At 30.5% G+C, this 21,026-nt stretch overlaps 2 protein-coding genes across 2 annotated transcripts in view; both read right to left on the reverse strand.

Annotated features, from left to right (window-relative positions):
• The window catches only part of LOC111637012, a 74,135-nt gene that overhangs the window by 22,535 nt on the left and 30,574 nt on the right, over nt 1-21,026 (reverse strand). Inside the window, exon 3 of the mRNA XM_023382415.1 lies at nt 11,244-11,785. Within this exon, the coding sequence (XP_023238183.1) occupies nt 11,244-11,735 (492 nt within the window). The 5' untranslated portion in view covers nt 11,736-11,785. The remainder of the gene's footprint in view (nt 1-11,243; nt 11,786-21,026) is intronic.
• Nucleotides 19,653-20,102, reverse strand: LOC111636998. Its single transcript, XM_023382402.1, has one exon. It carries the CDS (start codon nt 20,100-20,102, stop codon nt 19,653-19,655), a length of 450 nt encoding a protein of 149 aa, XP_023238170.1.

Here is a 21,026-nt window from a genome sequence, read left to right on the forward strand (position 1 = left end):
AATTAACAGCATAGTTAGTTAATACCTATATTTTTAAACAATCATAACAAAAAATTTAAAACATCATAAGCAACATTATTTCTACATTAGCACAAGATAAAATGAAAAACATTTAAACAAACTACATGAAAAGGAATAAAGATATTCTATTTATACATTGATAAAGAAATTTCCAGCAGCTAATATTTTAATACAATTACTGTAATTATTATATAATGAATCTAAATAAAATAATTAAATGAGTAATTCAGAACTTTTTTGTTATCAACTGATTAAATATTACAAGTAGAATTTGTTAACAAAACATTTCCAGAATGCTTTTCTATAATTACTGTAGCAAATATAACGGAAAAACTCGATTACTTTTAGATTACATTTACATTTAATTATATTATTTCTATACGTAAAAAAATAATTCGGATGAAGGTTAAAATTTAAGATCGCAAATACTTACTAATTCAGGCATTTTCAATTAGAAATGATTTCATCAACCAAAAATTCTATTAAAAATCTATGATGTCATTTTGAGCATTTACTGTAGTTACTTTTGAAACGGAAACAATTGTATTAAAACAAAAAATTAAAAATAAATCGCGACAAATTAAATGAGTTTAGATTTTTATTTTCTAAACTTCCTAGATGACGGGAAAAAATTTCAAAACACAAAACTATACACTAATATCAATACGCAATGCACCAACGTTAAACAGTACAATAATATATACGAAACATCGATAGACGTGTTTCGTGGAGGGTGTAAAAATACTAATACTCGATAACAATCAATCGATAGCATCTATTTTATAAGCACTAGCAAGAAACAGGATTATCGTTCATGTAAAAGTAAACTTGCGAACGGTAAAGAGAACAAAACATATGCACGCCGATCTGGGACAAGGCTAGGGCGACACAACAATCCGACACACTTGGAACATAACAGAACATGCGCCTATCAACCATCATACGTCACAAATCAAATATCAAATCAGCTGTTTTAAAATTAATCGTTAATATATTAATTTAAACACACCCGATTATAATTATCGCACATTCGTAATACATAATATTGATGTATAATTATTACATATAACGAGTCGAAAATAAGATCAAAGTGCATAGAGGAAGGAGTCAAAACATTTTCGAACTATATATTCGGGTTAATGTGCTGGACCGTCTCCAGTGCATACTATAGTCTATACTCGGTAACAATGTTAGATATTTTTCAGAAAAATAAAAATAAAACGAACAATTCCCTATCTAGTGGCGGATAACGCCTTTAAAATTGCGAGATAAAAATAACGGATAAATAGTTAATTCCACAATTTTACGAATGGAAAATCGATTATGATAATACACCCAAAAATTCGATATTTTATTCAGAAGCGGCGATATATTTGGATATATCATCGTTCAAATTTAGTTATTTTACTATATATACATAAAGACAATTAGATTATATAAAAGCCAACGCACTAATAAAGCCTACACGCTAATGGAATTTTAGAAGCGTATTTAATTTAATACAAATTAAAATACGGCATTCAAATGTTAATGTAAAAAATCCATTAAGGAGAAAGTGAAAAATATAATTAATTACTTTAAATTAGCTTATATTTATTAGATTTCCTGACTAAAACCAGCTTTACCTTTACAGTAAGGTTGATTTTTCGATTTTTAATATTTACGGGAAAATAAATTGATTACCGATCAATTAATCGAGCATATATATGTAATTATAATACATGTACAGGAATCGAAATATAAGCTTATATCGTACGATATTACTTACTTGTAAGAGAAACCGTTGATGACCAATGTTACGATTACGATCGACGAATACGAATGGATGGTTAAAGAATGCTGCACAGGACACACCCAGAACAGTATCTCCAAGGCGGTCAATCCTACACAGAAACGACTCCCACGTGAGGAAACACGTGCTCAAATTTTATTCAATTTTTAAACCCGCCAACCGCTCCTAATTGCTTTAATATCGCCCCCCCCAATTTTAAAAGATATTACTATATCAATTACCAATTGAAACGAGAGCTTTCCGAAGTACGCAACGGCTAATTTCTAGTCTGACCAATCTCCTTTTCCATAATTGCACACTATGTAGTAGGCGGTATAAAAATTATGATGTTACCTTACATAGAATAAATTGTCCGATAATATTCGAAAGCGCCCCCTGCCGCCGATTGCAAGAAACACAACGTTCAATGGCACTCGTTCGAATATATATCGATAGGACATCATTTTTTAAAAAAATTTTTTATTAATTGTCTCGATTAATTCCGCTATCACAAATATGTAAAATTTATTAATTAAAATTAATTATTCAAACGAACTCATTACAAAGCTACAAATTAAAAATGTATGAACCGCATTTAGCTACTATACTATTACTACCTTTCTACAACAAGAAAAAAAGTATTTTACACAGCATTTCAGATAAGGAACAATAAACGAAAAATAAAAACAGATCTAAACATTTTAGCTGCGATTTCATTATGTAAACAGCACAGAAAACAAATATTTAATTATTCCAGAGAAGCATAACTCAAACTCATATCAGAATAATACAAGAATTAATTCATCAATAAAATTATTATACAGTATATGGATGACTGAATTCGGGACTCTACTAAATTTCTATAAAAAAAACGTTCTTTTACATAAAATAGTACACTGACAAAAAATGCAGTTTGTTTTCTGTGAAATTTTAGCCAAAATTAAATAAAAAAGTAATTTAACATTAAAGCCCAATTAATTATTATTCACTATTTTAAATATTAAAAAAACACACAGAACTGTTTTAAATTGTTTCCAAATAATGTATTAAAAGTAATTTCATTGCATTATACTTCATTCATCAACTTTCATTTTCCAACTAATTAATTTAATTTAAAAATCATTCACAAAGCTAATGCCATCCTGGGGGTGATGAATAAATCTAGGGAGACAAAAAAGCAAGGAATGGCAGGGTGGTGCTGGAGGCAGGATCCTGACCGAATGGTGGCCATAGGTAGGGGTTTAGGTCACTGAAAACCTTTCCCTTTCCTCCATTAAAACAGGTAAGAAAAAACATTGTGTTTAATGGTTTCCAGATGTGTAGAACAATGTGTGGTAAGGACACAAAGTGTGAGATTAGTTTCTCACACAAGGGAAAATGGGTTGAGAATTTGGGTAAGTTTATGGAACCAAGGGGATGGTAGCATGAAAAAGTTTGGTAATCACTGATCTAGAACATTGACAAGTGGAATTCTGTTATGCTTTTCATATGAATCCAAATTTAATCAAACAGATTTGACAACAAACACTATGGTATGCATAGAAAAGGTAAGGTCTCTAAACATGGCTGCTTGATATGGACAGAACAATCTGTCAGTATCAGAGTTATTCTGGAAGATGCAGAATTTCAAATACAGTAATACATCGGTTATTGTTGGCTTCAGTTTTCATTGGTTGCACTGATTTCGCCAGTGTGCCCACATGACCTCGCTGCTAATTTTGTGAAAACAAAGGGCGACCCATGCATTTTCCTGCTCAGTGTGGCATTGTTCCTCATTGTATGAGCATTATTACCCTGCACATCTAGCAAAACAATTCCATTGCTTTCCTTTCCTTTTAGCTCCATCATGGAACCAAAGAAAGTTTCCAGAGCCAGCAGCCAATGTTTCCTCTAATTTTTTTTGTGGATGAGCGAAACACACACTTCTCTGAGCAAAAAAAGTTTTTACTGAGCAGATTCTGAGCAAAAAATTTTTCTGATCATATATATATAAAATCTTATTTTTTTCTATAAAAATTAAAATAATTAATTATAAAGTAGAGATTAAAATTAATTTTAAAACATACTTTTATACAAAATATTATCTCTTGTCAATGATTTAATGTATTTAATCAAAATATATGTAGCAATAATCACGTTGCAGACAGAGTGAGAAATAAGTAAACAACAATTCAAATCGGTGTGCATGCTCGCCTGCGTGACACACAAATTCTTGTGCACGGCAACAATTTGAGCAGTGCGTGGCCGCGCAGCTTAGAGGGAACATTGCCAGCAGCCCTTTAAATGCCATGTTAAATGTTCATTTATTCTTTACATTAATCTTTTATATTCATTTTATATTAATTTCTTATTGTTTTTAGTATTAAACACTGTATTTATTCTCTATAAAATGTATTTTTGATATGTATTTTGGAGTGTCTAGAACAAATTAATTAAATTTACATTAATTCATATGGAAATAATTGCCTTGGTTTTGGATTTCGCCAATTGTTTTCAAACAGATTATTGACGTAAACTGAGGTATCACTGTACTTGAAATCCTATATCTTCCAGAACTCTGCACCATTATGACAAAATGTGAGTAAAGTATAATAAATGTGTCCTTTCTCTACAGTTTGCTAGCATTATTGTCATATAAACTGACAAATTGTTCTAGTTTTTTTTTTACTTAAACAAGCCCAGACCAGATACCTAAGCTGGTCAGGTAACAATCTTGATCTCAACCCTACCGAAAACTGCTGGAACATTTTGAGCACAAAAATTTCAGAGAAGTGGCCTGAAAACAAACAGCAATTGCAGGAATGTATTAGAAGAGTTTGGTATAGAATACTTGAAGAAATCAATCCACTCTATGCCAAAGTGCTGTAAAGCTATATCTAAGACTCGGGATCCCATTCAATTGAGAAATAATTGTTTTTCAATCATATTTATGATCTGAACTGTTTTTGCTTCCATAACAGTATATGGCAAGTTCTTGCAACAGTGCTCATTAACAGTATTGATAAGGCTATGTGTGTGAAATAACACTTAACAATATAGTATAGTATTTATATATAATTAGACATCGTGCAACTTTGTCATATTGCGATAGAATTGAGGCAGAGCCAGAAGGAAAGAAGCAACCCCTGCACCTGTTAAGCACAAAAGAGGCAATTCTTGTACAGTACAGTACCTGATGGTCATGGGAGACAATCCTTACACTAACCAGATACAGAAAGATAATCCAAGAACAAAGCAATATTTCTGTATGGCACGATTTTGTTTACCCTCTTTGAAGCTTTCCTGTGCTTTCTAAAATTTCTGAAATTTTACAGGAAGGTTTGTGTATTAGAAAGATTCATGCTATTAAATTTTGGTGGTTTAAGGTCAACAGGGTGGTGAGATAAAGGGTGGTCATGTGTCATATGTCAAGTAGGGGCGGACTTAATGATGATTTTACTTTTATTAGCATTTACAATTTTTTATAAAATCCATCTCTACTCTCAAAATTAAGGTTTTTATAATAATTTAAAATGTAAACAATTTTTAAAAAATGAAATATCATAACAGATAGTGCCATCAGAATTTTAAATATTGATGGGAAGTTAAGCACTTTGTTGCTGGATTTTTTACATTTATTTCTAGATTCCACATTGCAATTAATGGAAAATAGCAAAGTTTAATCAAAATCAATCAAACCGATTTTGAGAATGATCACAATTCTGTAAGCCTCATAGAAGAAGCTTTGCTGATACTCCACTTCAATAAGTTACATCATAGTTTATTATTTTTGGCTTATTCTCTGTACTAGTTATCATTAAAAATCATGATCATAGATGTTTAAATGTGCTACTTTGCACATCAATTGAATGCTTTTTGGTACATATTACAAGTTATGTAAACTGCTACTGTATTTTTAAACTTAAAATACATTCTATTCCGTCTGAATGCATGCTATTTTTCTAATAGACTTAAAAAATGTTTTAGAATAAAAATTTAAATAATTCTTTACTGTAGCCATGTTGACTAGAATTTCTTCAGAATCAAGAAAAAGAAACTTTCAGATTTATATTTCAAATTTATATAATCATAATTAAACAATTTTAAAATCATATAATTTATATCAAAATAATATTAATAAAAAATTTCTCCACTACAGTAAATCAATTGTCATTCATACTATATCACAAATAAAAAATAAGAGTTCATATATACAGTACAAAGTAACAGCACCTTCAATCAACACGTTATGACTTCCAAGTATAAACAAGTTACTGAGTATTGCAAAATAAACAAAAAAAAAAAAAATCTGATGACAAACTATTATATTTTGCAATGTAAGTATAAAATTAGATATAAGAAACATCTGATAATATTTTTTATCTGATAGTTATTCTATCAGATAAAAAATATTATCAGATGTTTCTTAGATGACTAGAAAAATCCATTTAAAAAAATTACAATTACAAAAAGCAATTACTATTAAAATTAAATTATATTAATTGCTATTTTCACTAATCACTGATGTTTCATCAGAGATTGTAATAGTAACATTTACCCAATTTTAATTATACAATTATAAAGAAAAAGTATCATGTTCTTTAATATCTACATTATTTTCTTTTCATGCAGTTCATTAAGAAATTTAAATAAATTTTGTTCAAAACAATATATTTAACATTGAATTTCAATTTATTATGCAAATATCTTTGTGAAATTAAATGTAAGAATATACTGAGTGGTTATAAAATAAGTATCTCTATTTGGAGCTGTCATTGCTTGAAAGAATAACCCAAACGAAGCCAATTTAAGAAGAGAGAAGAATGGAACAAGGATAAAAAAAAAAATAGTTTAAAAATTGCCAACAGAGGGCACTATAAAATTAGACTATAAACGAAAAAATAATTAAGATGCAGAAACTGATGGCATACTAGTATTTATTGTAAAATGTCACAGTTAATGTGGTTATGCTATCACATGGCATCAATGATCCAGTTCAGGTTCCACAATATTACACATTGCAACGCCTTGTAATTTTTTACTATTTTTTATTTTCTTGTTCCGTTCTTCTCCTTCTTCAATAGTGTGTACAAATTTTGGTTTCATTTGGGTTACTCCTTCAAGCTAATGACAGCTCCAAATAGAGATACTTAATGTACATTAGTTTATCATTTGATTTTTTTCATTAACTTCATGTGTTAAATTGCAGTTGTTTTCATGATTTGTATCCTCAAATTTATAAATAATTCTTATAATTTAGTATCTTTATTGGCACAATTATTTTAATTGAGAATGAATTTTATTTTGGAATTGATATTATGCTTTTCTAACAAATACAACAATTATTTTTCATTCTTTAAAAAATTAATTACAATACTGTTTTAACACTGTTTCCAGAGTAATATTAAATAACTTTGATAAAGCATGCCACCATCAATGCAGAAATAGCATAGCAATCTAATTAACAGTAACTTTGTTCCTTATGACATTTTAAAATAATTAATGGAAAATTAACAGGTGTTAATGTAATGTTTTTTCTTATTTTCCATTAAATAGTTAACTCCTCTATAAACTAACAGTGATACAAAACAATAAAATCACCATTGTGAAGACATTACATTTCTTGGTATATTATTATTCATCATTGCCTCTTAAATATAATATTTTGTAACTTTTAATTACTCAAAATGTAAAATATACAGTATTTAATAAATATAATCAGAATTACAGCAACTTAAACAGTGTTTCTTATAGATATCAGAAATACCAAATGCAGAACCAGTTTAATATATGAAAACATTTAAACATTAATTTTTTTTACTTTTAATTTAATATAAAATTAAAATATTAACAAAAAATAAAAAATTTTCAGAATAAATATTTGATTTTCATTATTTGTTGAATTTTTGCATTTTATGATAAATTACTAAACTGCAACTTCACTATTAAAAAATAATGATATTCAAATTTAACTTATGAAAATAAAACTGACAAAGGTATTTCATTAATTTCTTCAAAATTTCTTTGTGTAGATTAAGTTTAGCTATCAACTGTGATCAACCAGTGATCATGTATAAAAACAGCACAAAAAACAATTTGTACAGTTCATTTCATATATCTTGGCCAGTCTATAAAGATGTGTAGTAGAAGGGACCAGTCTATTCACTTAGTGAAGGGAACAAATTGTCACATCTGTGACAAAGTCAAAATTTTCAAGGACAAGATGAGTTACCAAAAAGAAGTTCTTAAACTTTTTAAAATTTCCAGATCCTCAACCAGGTACTATGCTTGGCCTTGCCAAGATTTGTGAAAAGATCTAATTTTCACAGAAATATTAATTCTGTATTTTTCACAAAACTTTTTAAACTATCAACTATGGGTTAATAAACAACCACCAACAGCCAAAATAATCGAGCAGAAATCTTAACAATATTAATATTAGAATATATTATTTATTATCCTCTGAAATAACATGTGATCTTTTTCATTTCTGGTTGCAACATAATGATAAAAGTATAAGCAGCAAAGAATGAAGAAAGAATAAAAGAAATGTATATTTGTCAGGTCCAATATACATAGATAGTTGTAATTAATGAAATACAGGGTATCCTGTCAAGACCACATAAAACTCTGCAGAGTGAGAATCTCCACTTGGAGTACAGTGGAACCTTACTTAATGAGCACCTCTCATAACAAGTAATTCGTATAACGAGCAAAACAAATTTTTAAAAAATAACTCGCTTAACAAGCAATGAGGAGAGAGGAAGTCCCAGACTGTGCGCATGCTACAACAGTCCGTGTTTAGCAATTGTTCCACTAGCATTTTAGTATCGCTTGTGATCACATATTTTTCCAAGCTTGTGTTCAGACATATTACATATAAAAATCAACAACCACAGCCCGTTATATAATATACACGCCAAACAATATGCCAAATTCTTGGACTATGTAAACACTATAATTAATTTGACTAGAGGTAGGAAGTTATGCTGCCATCTTGTATTAAATTCCAAATTAAGTTCTAGAAATGTCTAAAGTAAAAATTAATTATTTATACAGTAATTATTTTGATTTTTTGTTTTTTGCAAATCGAATTCACATTTCAGGTTGGTTCATTCTGCACTAGAAGATGATGATGATTCATGCTCCTTAACAATGTATATTGTATAATTTTCTTTGAATAAACATTATACATGAAATATTAAAGTGTTTTTTTTTAGCATGGATCATATTTTGCATTAATTTATATGGGAAAAATTGTTTCACTTAATAAGTAAGATTCTGGAACAAATTAGGCTCGTTAAGCAATTCCACTGTATATAAAAAATGATCCAAGAACCATACCTCCATGACCCATAGTTTTTGAGAAAAATGCAAAAGAAAATGCATGAAATCACATCCGGTGCACAGAAAATAAGCTTTATTGGAAACACAAACATTATATTTGCATATGACATTATACATATATAGGAGGATGCTCAGAATGACCACTGTGCATATTGAGACATACATGTGTATGCTGTAGAATGGCTGACTGCACATGATCTTGGATTGCTTGTCTTTATGCTGTGTTCACTTTTGTGGAGAACATGATGCTGAATTGTGTGCAGTCAACCATTCTATAGCATGTGCATGCATGCCCAATATGCATGGTGGTCATTTTGAACATTCTCTTATGTAAGCATAATGTCATATGCAAGTACTGCTAGTCCAAATACTGTTAATCTGAATGTCTGTTTAATCCAAACATGTTTTGGTCAATGGAGAGGAAATTTTTTCTAACAAGAAGTCCACTTAGGGGTGTTCCCCCTTATTTTTCCTGAGTAAATCATGTAAATAAGGCTTCATTAAGCTTGTCAAACGTTGAGGGCCTTGCTGTTTGTCAATTTTCAACTGATTTTTCTGAAGTAAAGGCACAAAACTGCTCGATCTTTACACGATTTTTTTCCAGCCAGTTATTGTGGCCTTGCCCACTCCAAACTCTACTACCAATTTCGTTGCACTCTCACCCTTGTCCCAGCCTTTTCAAAACACCCAGTTTAAGTAAAAGTAATAAAAATTAACATGGCTGATGGTTATTTATGTTTAATAAAATACAATAAATATAAGTACAACTTTTAACAAAGATAAAACCTTTGCTTCAGTTATTTCCTTCCATTGATAGAAGGAAATGACTGAAGCAAAGGTTTATCTTTCAACATACACATTGTGTGTTTTCATTTCGTGGCCATTGTAGCAGCAGACTAAACTAAACTAAAATAATGTAGAGTGAAGAATATATTGAACATCCACAATTAATTAAGCATGCTAACTCACACAGTAGCATCAGTCAACTGATTGGAATCCTGGACTGTGTAATAAAAACGTTTTTTACAGTTAAAATAATTTTAAGGTAAACAATGAAGACAGGTTGCCACTTCAAAATTACAAAACTTGTTTTTGTTAACTGTTTTTGTCCTCTTTTGAGTACAACTCAATTGAAATAAAGGATGGGACACTGACATCATTGATTGTGCTGGATCTGTATATATCAGATCTGTTTTACTGCTTGCTTCTGCATTATTTCAATTATTTGGCTAATTCGAAAATCTGCTAATTCAAACAAGGTTAGGTCCCAATTAGTTCGGACTAGCAGAACTCTACTGTACTCCATGCAAAAATCTTCACTCTGCAAAGTTTATGTGGTATTGATGGGATACCTTGTATAATTAACACATTAAAACAGGTATGTAAGTAAGCATAAACTTGGTAAGTGTTAAGCTGTTATGCATAATTATTTATCTACTTTAATACAACCTTTTACAACTAAACATTATTACTTTAAATATTTAAAATAATACTGTTTAGTTGTAAAAATCCAATTATCTTAAAATCTTGGCAATAAGCTGCAGCCTATATATGAGTGTGTCTTATAACAGAAGGGCAGCCTGTAGCCAAAGTTTTAAGGTAAAATAATACATAATTAAAAAGGTCTCCAACCTAAGGCCCTTAAGCCAAATATGGTCCCAAAACATATTTACCTGGTCTACACAGTTTATCATCACTAATATTTGAACTAGTTCAAATAATATAAAGTTTTGAAAAGTCAACTAGAATTTGTAGACCTTGCTGCAAATGATTTTTATAATAATACATTTAAAGAAGGGAGTTTGTTAGATATTTACAAATCTGCCAGAAAAGAACTTAAAAGTTTTAAGAAGTTTGCATGGAGAATATTTCTAGAGTTCCACCAATTTTAGACAACATAGCTGCAGTTACAAACTTGACATTGATTTATATCCATTGTTATTCAGAAATAAAAAAATCTTAATCTTTGAATATATATTTCATTCTTAGCCCCAGACCCCAGACTTTTTTTTTACAGTTTATAGGGACCTTCTCAGAAAAAGGTTTGAGACCTTTGCATAATTGCATCTAAATTATCCTAACATTACAATTACAGAATAAAATTAATAAAAAAAACTAAACTTACCTCTAAATCCTCCACTTTAATATCATCACTTAAGGATGATCTTCTGTGAACAACAGAATGAATATGTTTCTCAATAACCATATTGTTAGGTATATTCATTCCATTTTCCACATGTGAACAATCAGTAATAATTTTATAATTTTCAGGTATGGACATATCTGTAGTCTTTTCATCACTATGTTCATTGTGTGACACTGAAAATACTTTACAGTCTTGTATTTTATCAAAACTATTAGACTGATTACAGAATGAACTAATACTTTCTTGTTTTCGTTTAGTGGTAGTAAAAGAGGCCATTGCTTTACTGGACGTTTCTTCAATGGAATAACTAGTTTGCGTAACAGAACTTGATATTATATTTTGGTTGTCCTCATAACATATAGATGATGTTGGTGAGCGACTTAATTTACTTTTGCTACAAAATGGGTTAATGTTCTCGTCAAAATCAAATCTGTATCCTGTTTTTGGAGTCTGTATATTATCTTCTGCCATTTCAAGCAATATAATATAAATAAATATTTCTAATCTTTTTTTGATAATTTCTGAAAAAGAAAACATCAAAGTTAATTAAACTAAAGTCAAATAGGATTTTTAAAAATTTACATAAAAAATTAGTAATTCTAAACAATTTAAATAAATAAAATTTAATAATATCTAATATGTAATTTTATATAAACAAGAAAATTTACTTTATTTTGAAACACAGTCATTCTGCCTTAAATAAAACACTATTAATTAAAGCAAATTATCACAATGTTAATTTTCATATGACAAAGCAGACCAAACCTTTACCAGACTTCATTAAACCAAACTGTAAATTAATTTCACAACCCCCAAAAAATAACCTACTTCCAATAATAATTTTATTATTCACGTTGAAAAGTGTAAAAGCAAAGAGGTACTATAATAAATGTTTTCTTTTGAATAGAATAATTTTATTCTTCTAGTAAGCAAAGATGAGTTCGACCTCCAGTTGTAGAGCAATTCAAACATCTGGTTTTAGCGGACCATTCTATCATACTCAGAAAATAGAAATTAAAGTTTAAAGATGCTCATTCCTTTAAATGGATGAACATCCATGCAAACATGTTAGTTTGCATATCAGGAGTGCATACACTAATGCTACGTTTGGCTACTTTGTGCCAAATTTAGTTTTTTTTTTTTTACTCTTTCAGCACCAAAAATTATTTTCTACTTTTCAAATAATCTTCAGCCAATAAAAAAATCAAAGATTTCTTTTAGCTTTTGTTTTGTTTAACCACTCTGAATAACTGCTTCACACAAACTAAACAGCAAATACCATCTGTTTTTTCAATTTAAAAATCATTTAGATCAGTAATTTATTTTTGTAAATAAATTTAATTTATTTAATTTCAGTAAATTAATTAAAAATATTATAATTTAGAGATTTCAATTGCTTATTAATCCTTAACCCTGTAAATTGTTAATACTTAGCTTCCAGGACGTTCCAAATTATGTTTAACCTGAAGAACGCTATTTAAGATAGCTGAAAACGTTAGTTTAATTTAATTAAAAATTTGCTAGAAAAAGCAAGAAAGGTGTTTTGCAATAATTTATATAAGTTCTAACTTACTGCACATAGAATTGAATAACATTTTGAATTTTATCTTTATAAGCATAAAATTAAGCTGTAAAACTGAATTAGTTCTATGGGAACCCCCATAAACTTTGACCTATCAACCCAAAGCACCTCAATGATAGCAAGAAAGGCTTAAGTTTAAAATTTGAGCTTTCTAAACTCAGTAGTTTTTCTCTATGAGTGTCTGCAGTGTGGACAAAGAAAATGGAGGAGGAGAAGAAAATACAGCTTTTTTGGCAATTTTTGCACTTTTTAATTGCTTATATTATATTATATATTACATTTTGGCAACTGCTTTATAGAAATGCTTGAAATTTTGCACACTACCTAAGAAAAGAATTTTCTTTTGAACAAGATATTTAGAATTACTTCAGGTGTTTGGGGACAGAGAAATCAACCTCCAAAAATTGGCAACTTTGATTCCTGTAGTATATGTAGTCAGTCAGTGACTTTTTTACTTGATGTGGAATCACTTCCATGACTCATGATTGTAATTTCTGATAGTATGTTTTCCTCAATATTATGCAGTTTTTTTCTAATCTCTAAAATGAAATTTTTATAATTAAATTTTCACTTTTTTTTACATTTCCTTTCAATTTAACTTTTAATATTTTTTAATGTTTGTTAATTGTTTACAATTAAGCAATTATTTAATTACATCATTGACATTTATTTTATTTTATAATGCCAGATGATAGGGGGAAAAAAACAGACAAACCAGCAATTATTATTTATTGCATATCATTGTATTGTTATTCACTTCCTCTAATAATAAAATATATTTACTTTGTTTTAAATTATTATAAATTATGTGAACTGCAAATTAAGGTATCAGGCAATATTAATGTTTCTAAATTCACTTAAGTATATACATTATAGATAAGGTGAAATGATAAAAATAACTGCCTATTAAAACAATATGAGAAAATCATTAAAGACAATTGAATTAACAACATTCACAACTTCAGCTTTAGAAACAGCCATTCTGTAAATGAATTAGCAAAAGTTAGAACAATAACATCATTCTTGTTTAACTCATTCTACTTTATGAATGTACTTGTAGACTGTTTTATTCTTATATGTTCTTCAATTTTTCATATTTCTTTCCTTTTCCTTGAAAATCAAAAATATGAATTTCTGGTTGGATTTGCAATTTGTGGATAGAGATAACATGACAGATAATATTATAGCTAGTGTTCCAAATAGTTATTCATATAAACTTATAGAAAAAAACAAATCAGTGAACAAATCAAACCAGGTGAAAAAACAAATAAAATAAAGAATGAAAAATTTAAAATATAAGTGATGACTAGATGGCAGCTTATTGCTCTGGAGGACCTGGGACTGAATCTGAGTGAGTTGAAAACCACAGGAATTTTTCAGAGGGTAGTCTATCACAGATATGTTGAACTCCATCTCTCACCACCTGGCTACCCCAATGTGCTAACCCTGGCTAAGCTTGATAAAAAGGCCCTATTGATGATAAACAGGTCAGAAAAAGTAAAAACAAAAATTATTTTCATTTCTGATTGGTTCACTATATGAAAATTTTAAAGTCCATTCATTTTTGTTATGATGCATCAAAAATTAAGGAATTATCCAAACAAAAACATCTGAGATGTAAAAAATGGTACAATATTTTACATCTTGTACAAGTAAAAAATAATGTCACTTTAGATGACAGTCAAATTTTATTCTAAAAAGTTTTTCCACAAGAATTTTATTATTGTTTCCCATATTTTGTTTTAAAGTGCCAAGCTTATCTTTATCAAAGAAAATCTGAGAGAAAAAATTTGACTGTCATCTAAATTGTCATAATTTTTCACATCTCAGATGTTCTTGTTTGAATATCAATTCTTTTTGGTTAATAATTGTGTTATTATCCCAAGACCTAAGACAATGATATACAGTTCAATTGGTGCTCAGTGACAATGTTTTCAATACACTGCTACTGAAATTGCTGTAAAAAGTTTTAATTTACATAAATCTGACCTTTTGTTATTCTGGATAACATTCTGAATAAAAACCAGTCATTTCAATGCAATTTTATCCTTAGAAGAATAAATTTTAAGTGATAAACGTAAAACAGCTATATAAGAACTTTGACCTATCGACCTGAAAGTTTCACAAATGCCTCACAGAGGCTTCAGTTTAAAATTTGAGCTTTCTAGTTTTTCTTTTTATGTAAAAACATCTGCATGAAAAATGAAGAAGAAAACAGCTTTTTTTTTTAATGCAATTTTTGCACATTTTGATTGCTCATATTTTGGCAACCCCTTTATATAAAATTCTGAAATTGTGCACACTACCTAAGGAAACAATTATCTTTCAAATGATATATTCAGAATTACTGTAGGTTTTTGGGGCAGAGAAATTGATCCCCAAAAATTGGCAACTCTAATTTCTGTATACATAGACAGTCTATTATTTTTTCACTTGGTGCAGTCACTATCTTGACTCTCAATCTAACAATATCATACAAATTAATTTAGAGATATAAAAGCAGTTTTCTTAATTTCTGAATTTTTTCTATATAAAGTGATACTACTGAATGATATAATTTTTATAAATTATTCTCATTGACTAGCAAAATAAAATTAAATATTGCAAATATTATACAAACCCATCATAGGATTGTGACTAATTTTTTTTTCAACAGTTATTTTTACAAAAAATAAAAAAATTATACATTTTCATATTTGAATATAAGAATTTCATAAAACTTTTCAAAATTTATGTACTGATACTAACGTTTTAAATATACAACAACAACAACATCGAGTGAAGTTGGATATGGGCCGCACTCAGTGGTATAGCCCAAGACCAGAAGCGGGAGGAAGATGTAAAGTTATGTATGAAGAAGTTAGGGTGAAGGGGAAGTACAGGAGATAGGATAGAGGGAAAAAGACCTTAGTCTATGAGACGCAAGGGCATCCGCATCGCATACATTTAAGACAAATACATACATTACATTAATTACAGTTGTATACAGTTAGTACAGTAGATAAACAGACAAAGGGTGCTGATGAGTTTGTAGACAGATAATACATTGTAGTTACATTGCAGAAGATTCGCATAAAATCCAGAGAGTACAATTTCAGAGTGGAAAGTTACACAAGTAATACTTTCACATAATTCGGTGACTTTGTTGAAAAATTTTTGGAGTTGGTAAACAGTGACGAAAAGATTTACATTGAATAACAGGGAACACAATTACTGTTACCATGATAGTTACAGGGATGCAAGCATAGATTACACCGTGCTAGTCCAATATCTTGATGTCTTGAATGAATTTCTTTAAGGCTTTGGAGATGTATTTGTTTTCCATGAAGACCCTAAGCTCACAGGGCCAGAGCTCTTTCCTGTTATGTATTTCATTTATGAGACCCTTTCGTTGGCTTGAGTAGATAGGGCAGTGAAAGAGAATGTGCAGTGGGTCTTCCTGTTCTTTGAGAGGGCATGGGCAGAGCCCATCAGTTTTATTCAGAAACCTTTTCAGGTAACTGCGAAAGTTTCCATGCCCTGTATACATCTGTGTAGTTGAGTAGGAGGGAATCAGATGTTTATAACTGTGACGTTGTTTCACACTAGGAATAAATTGGTGGGTGAGCCTACCTGTTGTACCAGTGTCCCATCTGTCTTGCCAACTTTTCCAGGAATATTCCCTGATATAATTGTGAAGCCTTTTAGGGGGAATAGCACTGAAAGAATAGTGAGTGATCCTTTCTGGAGCGATGCGGGCCAGCAAGTCTGCTCTCTTGTTGCCAGCGTTACCAGCATGGCCTTTCACCCAGTGGAGCCTGATGTTGATGATACAGCATAAATGAATTATAATGTTGATGCTTTGGTAGACCATAGGGTAGTTGCTGTTCAGTTTTTTCAGTTGCTGGAGTGCGACACAACTGTCACTGAGAATGGTGACGTTCTTTGTGTTGTGATGGTGAATGTTGTTCAAAGTCCACTGTAGGGCATGGAAGATGGCTAGTGACTCTGCTTGGTTAGCATTGCAGTGTTCGCCAAGCTTGTACTGCACCTGGTATAAATTCCTTTTGTTGTAGGTGACCACCATTGAACACCCAACGCCTTTGTCAGACTTGGATCCATCCGTGAAGATGTGGATCCCGTGGGGGGTGTAATTTCCCTGAAGATTAATTTGAGCGTCGATAGTAGTTTTTTGGTGGAATGCATGCAGACAAGGGAGGTAGTCCAGGCTGTGCTGCTCGATGTGGTTGGCAAGCAAAGCTGCTTCCGTGTAGACCCCGATTCCTGTGGTGGTGTTGTCAAATTCCTGCCTACTGATTTGGTGAGTTGCCATCTTGTAATGATTGTACTTCCAGGCTCTTTCTTTTACTATAAGATCAATGGGGATGATGTTAGCGATGGCGAGTAAGGTATCAGTTGGAGCGGTTTTGTAGGCTTTCGTGATGGAGATTGCAGAAAGTCTCTGGGCTGATTGCAGTTTTCTTCTGATGTGGGTTTTCCCCACGGAGTTTCCCCATAGTTCTGCGCCATAGAACAACAACAACTATTTAGGAATTTAAAGATAAAATTTTACTTACAAGGGGGAATCTGGCAGTTTGTAATCAACGATTTCAATAAAATGTTTTGGATGTGTTGTATTTATTATACTTAACCCAGCATCATTGGGACCAACGTGGTGCCGTTATCAAATATGCCACCTTATCAGACGGTGCAAGTTTATCCAGTTTTTTTCAATCCTGGACACTGTGTAAAACTCTACAAATCAGCCTTTTACAATTGGTTAACATGCCATTTCAATTTTTATAGGCTATTCCTATCTTTGGTTAATTTGAAACAAGAACACATTATTCTTATTTTGTGCTTTGTACACTTTTATTGCTTATAAATACAGATGAACTCTAATTATGAAAGTACAGTAAGTAGTGTACTGTAGCTGTTTCCATGACAATTGTTGATTCCAAGTGTGCTAAATATTTCCACTTCTTATATGAAACCTGCACATTAATGTCTTTGGCAAATATAGAAAAATCATGTATTGTACATGTACAAGCTAACTGGTTTTATCTAGCAAAGCATCATGTTGTCTTGGCATTTGTTATCTCTAAAAGTGGAATCCACATCTTTCCAAGAACTGCGTGTTTTGAGTGCCTTTATACAAAAATCTTAACTCTGGACACACCTAGTACACTGATAATCCCCAATAAGGAGCTCAACATGCCAGTTTATCAGGTTTTCTGGCATACTGGATTCCAGATTAATGGAATTTCATTGTATTTAATGTAATATAGGTATTTATAGACTTAGACTTAATTGAAATCTTACAGCCATCTGTAAAAAATGAAGTTTTTATTAATAATAGATGTATGTAGTGGTCAAACAAGTTCTCAAATAAATGTGAAGTTTTTGTAGATGATAATATTCTATCTTACCAATTAAAAATAATCTTGCCAAAATGTACTCATTTTTGTCAGCCTTGCAATGTTTATTTTAATAGAAAGGTTAAAAATTTTTATGAAAATGTTACGAAATTGTAGCTATCTCTTTGAAACCCATAGAGAAATAGTCAATTACAAAGACATTAATAAAATACAATCTCCAATTCACAACCAGTTGAACACACCAGTTTTTTGACATGTTAAAATATGCATGGTTTGTATCTCAAATAACTAACAAAACAAATATTTTCAAAAATGTTAATGAAGTTTACTTTCACCCTCTGTTAATAAAACAAAATGTAAAAACTGTGCAAAGGGGGTGATGATTATGTGCACATAGTGCAATGAGCCATTTTATTTTAACTGTTTTTATCATAAAACACTACCCAAAATGCTGTCATATTATTGTGAAATAGTCATTGTAATATTACCTTACAAATGCAATTTTGATCAACAATTTGTTGAATAAATTGGAATATTTGGTAGGATCCACCAAAAGTGTTATTTAAATTAATTAATGACTATCAATAGACAGTCATTAATTAATTTAAATAACACTTTTGAATAACACTTTTCCATCACTCATTGCTGTAATAAAATTGGCTTAGTCATCTTCAATATTTATGGATCCTACCTAATATTCCGATTTATTCAACAAATCGTTGATCAAAATTGCTTTTGTAAAGCAATTTGCAATGGTACTTCCAAGCTTCATTCCAAACTTTGTTAACCATTCATTCACATTGCAGCAAGCAGGTTCACTCCAAACTCATGTGATCCATCTTCAATAACAAGCAACTATTTTGTTTGATAAACTTTCTGTACTGTAAAGTTCTAAATAATTCACTGATCTAAAGGTTCCAATCTATAAGCTGTATTTGATAAAAATTTGAACTGTTATAGCTTTCAGAGTGTCAATCAGGAAATGTGCACTGATACTGCCATAAAAAGAAAAATTTTTCTTTTTTGGAAATCATGCTGATGTCTTTTTCAACCAGTTAAGTTCTGACATCATGAACAGATGTAGTCATGCATTACATTCTTTTTTTTTTCAAAATACAGATAATTAGAAAATAAAAAAATTAATTACAATTCACAAAACACAAAAACTATTATATTAATGTTAGTTTTAGCTTTTTCTCCTCAAGTGTATTTATTTTCATTTCAATCTCTTTTTCTTCCTTTTTGTGCTCTTTTCTTAACATTTTCTTGTGTTGTTTTAAATCTTTAAGTTATTGTGTAAGTTTTTGGACTTTTTTCAGCCCTCAATGCCTGCTGCTTCTTAATATCTTTTTTCTGTTGCAGAGATGCAATATATCACTGTCTAGTTCCTCTGACCGTTAACATTTTCTGGTCTATATTTATTTGATCAATACCATCTGCAAAATGGATCTAATCATAAACTAAGCATTGATCAACTAAACTTTCCTCCTTAAGATTTTCACTCAACAGTGATTTGTTAACCGAGAAACCATTCTCATGTGAGAAAGAAAGAGAAATTTTGATAATAGACCATAGATCTTGCAGTTGCCTATCATCCTTCATAATTTCACAATAAAATGTGTCCAGACCATCATCATCACTCCTTTCAGATATGAAGTCCTCAAACTTTGTGGAATAGGGTTTTATGGACATTTTATTGCAGAGTATATCATATTGTTCTTTTGCTTTGACAACACATTTCTCATCAATCCTGTTTGTATCATGTAGAACCTCCAGTAAAACATTGAAATACAATTTTCCAACATTTGAATGCATTTTAGTAATTTCTGGATCTAAACTGCTCAAAACCTTCACACATTTGTACTTGACAGGTTCCTTCTTAATAATCTTGTGTGTCATCATTTTCAGCACATTTCAACGATCTCTTAGAAAACACAGAAAATCTTTGTTGCTTACTTTCAATTCTTTTAAAACCTTTTTTGCTCCAAAACCAATATCCAAATTCTTCAGATGTACCAAGTTTTCATTAGCATTTAAATCTATTTTTAGAAACTGCTTGTTGGTGATCCGGTCATTTTTCACAAACTTTCTCATCAGGTTCATGAATAATTGAACAACTGCTTTATAAAGATAGGGTGCAAGAGGTTTGTTGCTCTGAAATTGGGTGAGATATCTCTCACTTTGTGTATGTATTGACTGAAAAAATAAAAGTTTTACTTTAATAAAGGGATCATTGAGTGCCTGTCTCAAGAATGTAGCCACCTTGCTGTCTTTCAACTTTGTACTGTTGTTTATGTATGTCTTCACAGATTCAACAACTTCTGCTGCACATTCTAAGCACTCAACACCTTGTTGAACCAAACTTTTTGGGAAATAATCTGCTTCCACTTACAGCAATATATTCAGCATGCCAAGTAGATGAGTCTTTTAGCAAATAGTACAAATTCTGTAGCAGTGGTAACAAATTCCAATCTACTACTTTAGAACCAGCTTTTACATCACCATGGACTACGTGTAAACCACAAGTTCCCATTCTCACAATGATTTACCAACATTCTGTGTCTCCATGTGATCTTCTAATTTATTCAGAAAAGTTCTGTTTACATTTGATCCGTCCATACAGATATGACAAATTTTTGCTAGATTAACATGAAGACCTGAAAGGCCATTGAGAAATGCAGAGAGAAGATCATCTGCTATACTAGGATCCAGAAAGACACTATTTAAATATCTGGTCATAACCTTATCTTTACTCTTGTCCCAGTATTTTATCACAAGATCCATTTGAGTTCTTTGAGCAACTTTGTTTAGTGATGCGTCAAA

The sequence above is a fragment of the Centruroides sculpturatus genome, unplaced genomic scaffold, assembly GCF_000671375.1.
Source record: "Centruroides sculpturatus isolate CEXI.00-Female unplaced genomic scaffold, Cexi_2.0 scaffold927, whole genome shotgun sequence".
In the NCBI taxonomy this organism is placed as follows: Eukaryota; Metazoa; Arthropoda; class Arachnida; order Scorpiones; family Buthidae; genus Centruroides; species Centruroides sculpturatus.